The sequence below is a fragment of the Octopus bimaculoides genome, chromosome 8 (genome assembly GCF_001194135.2).
Source record: "Octopus bimaculoides isolate UCB-OBI-ISO-001 chromosome 8, ASM119413v2, whole genome shotgun sequence".
Taxonomy (NCBI): Eukaryota; Metazoa; Mollusca; class Cephalopoda; order Octopoda; family Octopodidae; genus Octopus; species Octopus bimaculoides.
Genome location: NC_068988.1, coordinates 53,632,849 through 53,640,348, shown reverse-complemented (window position 1 = coordinate 53,640,348; position 7,500 = coordinate 53,632,849). Strand labels below are relative to the sequence as shown.

Sequence of the window (7,500 nt, the reverse complement as noted above, 5' to 3'; positions counted from 1 at the left end):
CTCATCATCATCATCATCATCATCATCATCACCAACACCATCTGTAAATATCACCTGCAACAACAGGGCTGTCATTCAAGGCTGCCTACAGTTGCCATCAGACCAGCAAGGGAGCATCTATGTAGTAACAGGACCTGCTAGAAATAGATGCCAAGTTGCCCTCAACTCATACATTACTGTGTTGTGAAAGAAAAAGAGCCTTTGGGTAATGCAGACCTACATATCATTAAACTAAAAAAGGTTGGTCATGGTTGGGACGCCTCAAAGGTTGACCTGCGGCTAAACAATATAATAACAGAGATTACATGATGAGCCTGTAAGGAAACTTTTACATGGTTGCCTGATCTTTAAGAAATAGCAGACAAATCTGTCACAAATCACACTCTACCTTCTTAATAACTCTCTACTAAAGCCTAAAATTTTGGGGGAGGTGACTAGTTGATTACATTGACCTCAGAGCTCAGCTGGTACTTATTTTATGGACCTTAAAAGGAGGAAAAGCGAAGTTGATCATAGCAACATTTGAACTTAAAATTGTAAACCTAGAAAACATCCACTTTGCAAGGCGGCGAGCTGGCAGAAGCGTTAGCACGCCAGGCGAAATGCTTAGCGGTATTTCATCTGCCGCTACGTTCTGAGTTCAAATACCGCTGAGGTCGACTTTGCCTTTCACTCTTTCGGGGGTCGATAGAATAAGTACCAGTTATGCACTGAGGTCGATGTAATCGACTTAATTTCAATAGTCTAATTACTTAATTCTATCTCTTTGTATACCTTGTGTTGGTACCACAATAAAATGTACCCTGCTAGCCAAGGTGCATGAGGGAACATGCTGGGTTTCACATTATTAGACAGAAGTGCTTCTGTGACCACATGATCACACACACACACACACACACACACACACACACACACACACACACACACACACACACACACATATGCATAAACATACAAGCAGACATATGGCTTTCTGTAATTTTTGTCTACATTATTCCCTTACAAGGTTATTGGTTGACTCTAAGTTATAGTAGAACACTCTTACCCAAGGTCCACTACAGTAGCACCAAACCTTAAAATGCATAGCTTGAAGTGAACTTCTTAATCATACAGCCATTCCTGCACCATATATACATACAATAATGGTATCAAATTTTAGCACAGGTCCAGCAGTTTTGAAGAGGAGGGAGAAACCAGTTATATCAACCCCCAATGTTTGACCGGGACTTACTTTATCAACCCTGAAAAGATGAAAGACTAATTAACCTTGGTGGGATTTTAACCCAGAACATGAAAACAGATGAAATGTTTAGTAGCATTTCTTCCTGGAGTGATAACTATTCTGCCAGCTCGCTGCTGCTGCTGCGTCAGAGCTCATATTGCACTGTAGTTCCAATATCTATACCATCAGGCATTATCAGTCGTGATTCCCGCGATTGTTTTGAATTCAAATTTATTTATGTCTGTTTATCGGCTACTTTCTCATTCTCATTCATTTGTGACTTTATTTTTTGCCCTCATGGCTCCTCAGAGAATTCATAGTAAAAGTGTTAAGCATCATGCTATAATGCTGGACGTACAGAACTGGGAATGGTTATTATTGGTTTAGCCTAGAGACAAGTAAATTCAGCCAAGCCTAGCCTAGAGACAAGTTACTTTGACTTAAGTCAGCATCGCTGTCATCATCGTCGTCATTTAGCATTTGTACTCCATGCAAGCATGGGTTAGACAGTTTGGCTGGAACTGGTAAGCCAAAGAGCTGTTCCAATCTCCAGTCTGGTTTGGCTTGGTTTCTACAGCTGGATAACCCTCCTAGCACCAACCACTCCAAGAGTGTAGAGGGTATCTTTTACATATCACTAGCACGGGTGCCTTTAACATGTCACCGACACAGGTGCCATTTACATGTCTCCGGCACAAGTGCCTTTTATGTGTCAAAGGCAGAGATACCTTTTATGTGTCACTAGCACGCTAGCATGGGTGCCTTTTACATGTTAGCAACACTGGCCACGACTATGATCTCACTTGGCTTGACATGTCTTCACAAGCACAGCAAATCACCAAAGGTCCTGATAACTTGTCATCACCTCTGTGAGACTCAATGGCCATGCCTTTCATGTCTTTCTCCACACTTAGAGATCAGCACTTTAAAATAGTTATAGAAAAAGAATTATTTCATGGAAACATGTTTGAATGTTAATTATTGTATTTGAAATAATTAAAAATTTAACAGCCAAACACCTGATTGATGTTCCTCTTTCTTCTTCTAAGTTAGAAGTAATACCAAAGCTACTGAACGGAATTAGTAACCCAGGCAGTGCAGAATGTCAAAGACATTGCTCATTAGCACTTCAGGTATGATAAGTCTTTCACCTTTAACCTCTTACCATTCATATTAAGCTGTCAAATGTAATACTTATTTATTCACATTGTTATGTGTTATCATGCGTTATCTTGTACCATCAAGATTTCAATGATATGATTGTTTATTTTTAGTATGACATTAAGGGTAGGTGTGAGAGGCTGAATCTGGCCAGTTTGAACATAAAAAAAGATTGATTATTTTGGCCGGGTAGGGTCAGTTTAAATGGTATAGGGTTAATTCTAAGTTTGCAATTTAATCAAATTAACAAAACATTTGCCTGGTCTACTAAGCACCAACTTTGCCACATAACCATACTGTATCTTTAGTGAAAGGCACCAAGACCATCTTTTATCTTTTACTTGTTTCAGTCATTGGACTGCAGCCATGCTGGGGCACTGCCTTGAAGGGCTTAGCTAAACAAATCAATCCCAGTATTTATTTGGTACTTATTCTATTATCTGAGTTTTCTGAACTGCTAAGTTACATGAATGTAAACAAACCAACAGTGCTACTGGCTGTCAAGTGGTGGTGGACACAAATACAAACACTAAATGCATACATACTTATGCATAAGCATGTACATACATATATATGCACACACACATACATACATACAAACATACATACAAACATACATATCGTTTGTAAAAGACAAATCCGAAAGAAGACATTAATGATGATGATGAGGATGATGATGATGATGATGATGATGATATATATATATATATATATATATATATATATATATATATATGCATACATATATACAGGGTGCAATGGGTAAATTGTTGCCATTTTATAGTTTTAATTTTGTGCATGCACGTTGTCTGTTTTCGATTTTGTCAGCTATGCGGTATAGTAGGGTCAGTTGGGCACTGTCTGTGAAAAAAACAGCATCATGACACAATTCAATCTGCCAGAAATTTGGAAACAACATGCTGTACTGCTTGGCATTCATGCTGGAAGCTCCAATGTAACTATTTCAAAGTGTTTGGATGTCAATCTGAAGATGGTGCAATTTGAGGACATGTACTGAGAGTGATAAAAATCAAACATCCAACCAACATTATGGTGTCTGAAGTGATCACTAGTTTTGGAATGATTCATCTTCTCACATGGCCTCAGACTCAACACAGAGGCCTATTTCAATTGTCTGGAGGAGATAGTGTTGTCCTGGGTCAATAGGGTGGCTGTTGGAAGACCCTATGTCTGAACACAGGATTCGGCACCATGCCACACAAGCAGGAGAACCCAGTTATGGCTGTCAGACAATTTCTGTGACCACATCACCCCTAACCAAAGACTATGGTTGAAAATACTCATCCAAAGTATATGGTGGATTTTGAACCACATATCTATGCCTGTACTCTGCATCACCCATTGGTTCTTTTCACTTTTTCCTAATTCCAACTCCCTTCCCCTTTGCCTCCCCATATCCCTAAGCTTCTGATCTTCTTAGACGGTTTCTCCTATTGCCCCTTCTCTTTATTGTTGACACCACCTCTTTCATTTTGATCATTTTGTCATTTGCTTGATTGGAGTCAAAGCATCAGACACTTTCTGCTTGCCTGCCTGCCTGCCTGCCTGTCTTTCTGTCTGCCTGCTTGCCTGCCTGCCTGTCTGTCTGTCTGTTTGTCTGTCTGTCTGCCTGTCTGTCTGTCTGTCTGTCTGTCTGTCTCTCTCTCTCTCTCTCTCTCTCTCTCTCTCTCTCTCTCTCTCTCTCTCTCTCTCTCTCTCTCTCTCTCTCTCTCTCTCTCTCTCCCCTCCTTTCTAGCTCTCTCTTCTTCACTCTCAGTCGAATAGTAAGGAAAGTGACAGAAACATTATATTCTACATCCTTCGCAGCAACTGAACTTAAGCTCCTTCTCAGACTCTAACTCTCCTATACACTCTAAACACATATACAGTAATTTAGTAATTTACTACTAATAAATTAATTATATTTAGTTACACTTTCTTGAGAAATGTGTCATGATACCATGAATGTTAGCATTATAAGTTTTAAGATTTCTGCAGCAAGCAGGCAGAATTGTTAGCATGCCAGACAAAATGCTTAGCAGTAAGTATTCCTTGCAGCTTTTCACATCCTAAGTTTAAATTCTGCCAAGGTCAACTTTGCCCTTCATCCTTTCAGGGTTGATAAAATAAGTACCAGTCAAATACAGGTGATTAGTCTTCTCTTTTAAAATGTTTTAAGTCTCTGATAGCTTAGCTTTGAATTATAAATACTTCTGTCTTCAGCTCATGGAATCTTGTTTTGAATCATAGTCATCTGTATACTAGAATCAGTATTACCTGCTGCATTGTCAGACAATGATACTTATCTCCTGAAGTACTGGTACATCTGTGAAGGCATGCTTTATATTCTACAGGTGCTAAGAGTCGACACCCTGAGATTAGGTGGTCTATAGTTTCAATCTCATTGTTACAGAATCGACATTTTAGGTCAGCTCCATTTTTTATCACATTGGCTTGGTAGTTCTGGGTTAATAAGCTTTGGTCTTGAGCAGCTATCTTCACTCTCTGCTTTTAGCCCTGAGCTTCATAACTATTGATGCATGTGTTTCTGGTCGACATCAGCTTGTTTGCTACGAGCCACATACTTGCCATGCAGAGGTTTCTGTTCCCATCTGCTAGCTAATTTTTCATGTGCTTTTGTCTTTGCAATTAATTTTCTTTTCTTTGCAGCAGCAGTTGGTGTAGGCAGAATCGTTAGCATACCAGGCAGAATGTTTTGTGGCATTTTGTCCATCTTTGCATTCTGGGTTCAAATTCCACCGAGGTTGGAGTTTGCCTTTCATCCTTTTGGGGTTGATAAATTAAGTACCAGTAAAACACTGGGGCTGATGTAATCGACTAGCCCCCCCCCCCCACCTTCCCCAAAATTTCAGGCTTTGTACCTTTAATAGAAAGGATTATTATCATTTAAGGCAGCAAGCTGGTAGAATCATTAGCAAGCTGAGCAAAATGCCTAGCGGCATTTCATCTGTTTTTACATTCTCAATTCAAATTCCGCTGAGGTTGGACTTTGCCTTTCATCCTTTCAGGGCTGATAAATTAAGTACCAGTAAAACACTGGGGTCTATGTAATTGACTAGTCTCCTCTCCCACAAAATTTCAGGTCTTGTGCTTTTAGTAGAGAAGATTATTATTATTATTATTATTATTATTATTATTATTATTATTATTATTATTATTATTATTATTATTATTACCATCGTCATCATTTTAGGCCTTGTGACTTTAGTAAAAAAAAATTATCATCTACAATCCCAGGTATTTCAGTTTAGAGTCATGCATGCCCATGTCTATTAAATGTTCATTCGTCTTCAGATTAGGGAAATATTTATTTCTATTTCTAGCACTTTGCCAAGACATTTCCAGAACAAGCAGTAAAGATCAAAGATGTCCTTGGAGATGAACTTTACAATGTTCTAATGGTATGTTGCTCTAGTTTTTTTGGGTTTTTTTTACCGTGAGTTAATTTGAAATTTTTATTTCGTTTCACAAGAACAAATGACTTTCTTCTGTGACTTTAATGGACCCCATTTTTTTGAAAAATTACTTAGATTACAGATGGTTGGCCTTTACCATGTGGTTTAAGATAATTATGTGTGTAACGGCTACTCTGTCTCAGATGTTGGATCAGTATTGCATTGTTGGACTCAAATGAATGTCATCAAAAGCCATTCTGTCCAATCGAACATAGAAAGGTGTACACAAAACTAATAAATTTTTCATGATGTGCAGCTGAAGCAGTATTATATTAAAATAGCAAACTGAATATCATATTTAATTCAGACACATCATAGAAAGCCAAATTAACTACGGTATTTGTCCAGAGATAATATCTCTTATGGACATACTGAATTAACCCTTTAGCATTCAGGTTTCTTTGTCCAGTATATTGCTTGTTTGTTCACATCAATTTGAATTAATCATGCATTATCTTGTAGTTTCAAGATTTCATTGGTGTGTTTGTATATTTATAGAATGACATTGTGGGGTAGGTGTGAAAGGTTGGATCTGGCCAGATTTAACATAAAACATGTAGAATATTTTGGCTGGATACGGCCGGATTAAATTCTAAAAGGTTAAATAACATAAAACTACATCAGTAGCAATCGTGATGGGGATCATACAGGTAGATTTCTGCCCTTTTGGGTTTTGTCAAAGCAACTAGTTAATTCTATATATTCCAAACTATATCATATTAGTTACTATAGTTACATATGTATTAACCAGTTTTTATAGTAACAGCTACAATGTACTTACTATGTAAAATTTTTTCATCTTTTTGTAACTTTCAGTCATCCCCTAACATTCTCTACCAGAATCTCTGTGTTAGTCAAGTGGATACATTAGAGAATATCAGAGGCAATACACATTTAAGTGAGTATATCTTACAATAGTTAATTTGATATATTTAGTGAAGGCAAAACCCTTAGAAAGGCAGAAAAAGCCAGTGCTGGACTAAATGTTTTGTGGTATTTAGTTACGTCCCTTTACACTTTGTCTTCTGCAATGAAGTAAGAAATAGAAAACTCTCCAAGAATGAAAACTCTTTGTCACACTGGGGTATAAATATACAAAGCCCAATATACCCATCATGACTACCTGTCTGATAAGGGTACACCAGGCACATGCATCACAGCTACATGTGTGCAACATGATATCATATCAAGATACACAGTGCATGACCTTGCAGGTGGGGCCCAGTTAGAATTTTCTTCAGGTTGAGTAGCCCAGCCCACTCAACAGGTCCCTGAACAAGGGTTGTTTAAGGATGATGAAAAAACACACCCATGTTTCCAGAGGTGAATTATTCAAACCCCAAAGAATTCCTCTCAACACATGGCTATGATGCTCCTGTTCATGATCAGAGATGCACATATTGTCAGCCTCTAATGGACATGCTCAACTGGTTAAGGTCAAGCAACTGACAAGCAAATCTGTGGTATTGAGCAGAATATTTGCTGTAACCCATCTTTTACACCAAGACAAAACATGTACATGATAACACTTTCAATCAGTTAAGATCAGAAGCCATGAGAACCAGGGGTAAAATATACGAAGCCCATTATACCCATCATGACTACCCGTCTGATAAGGGTACACCAGGCACATGCATCACA

At 38.2% G+C, this 7,500-nt stretch overlaps 1 protein-coding gene across 3 annotated transcripts in view; it reads left to right on the top strand.

The window, feature by feature from the left end:
• LOC106874429 (armadillo-like helical domain containing protein 1) overlaps positions 1-7,500 on the top strand; it is a 28,063-nt gene that overhangs the window by 19,306 nt on the left and 1,257 nt on the right. For 2 of the 3 annotated variants that reach the window (XM_014922161.2, XM_014922159.2), the window contains 3 exons: positions 2,272-2,355; positions 5,728-5,805; positions 6,676-6,757. In XM_014922161.2, coding sequence (XP_014777647.1) covers positions 2,272-2,355; positions 5,728-5,805; positions 6,676-6,757 — 244 coding nt within the window. The remainder of the gene's footprint in view (positions 1-2,271; positions 2,356-5,727; positions 5,806-6,675; positions 6,758-7,500) is intronic. The other variant, XM_014922160.2, reaches the window with a different exon arrangement.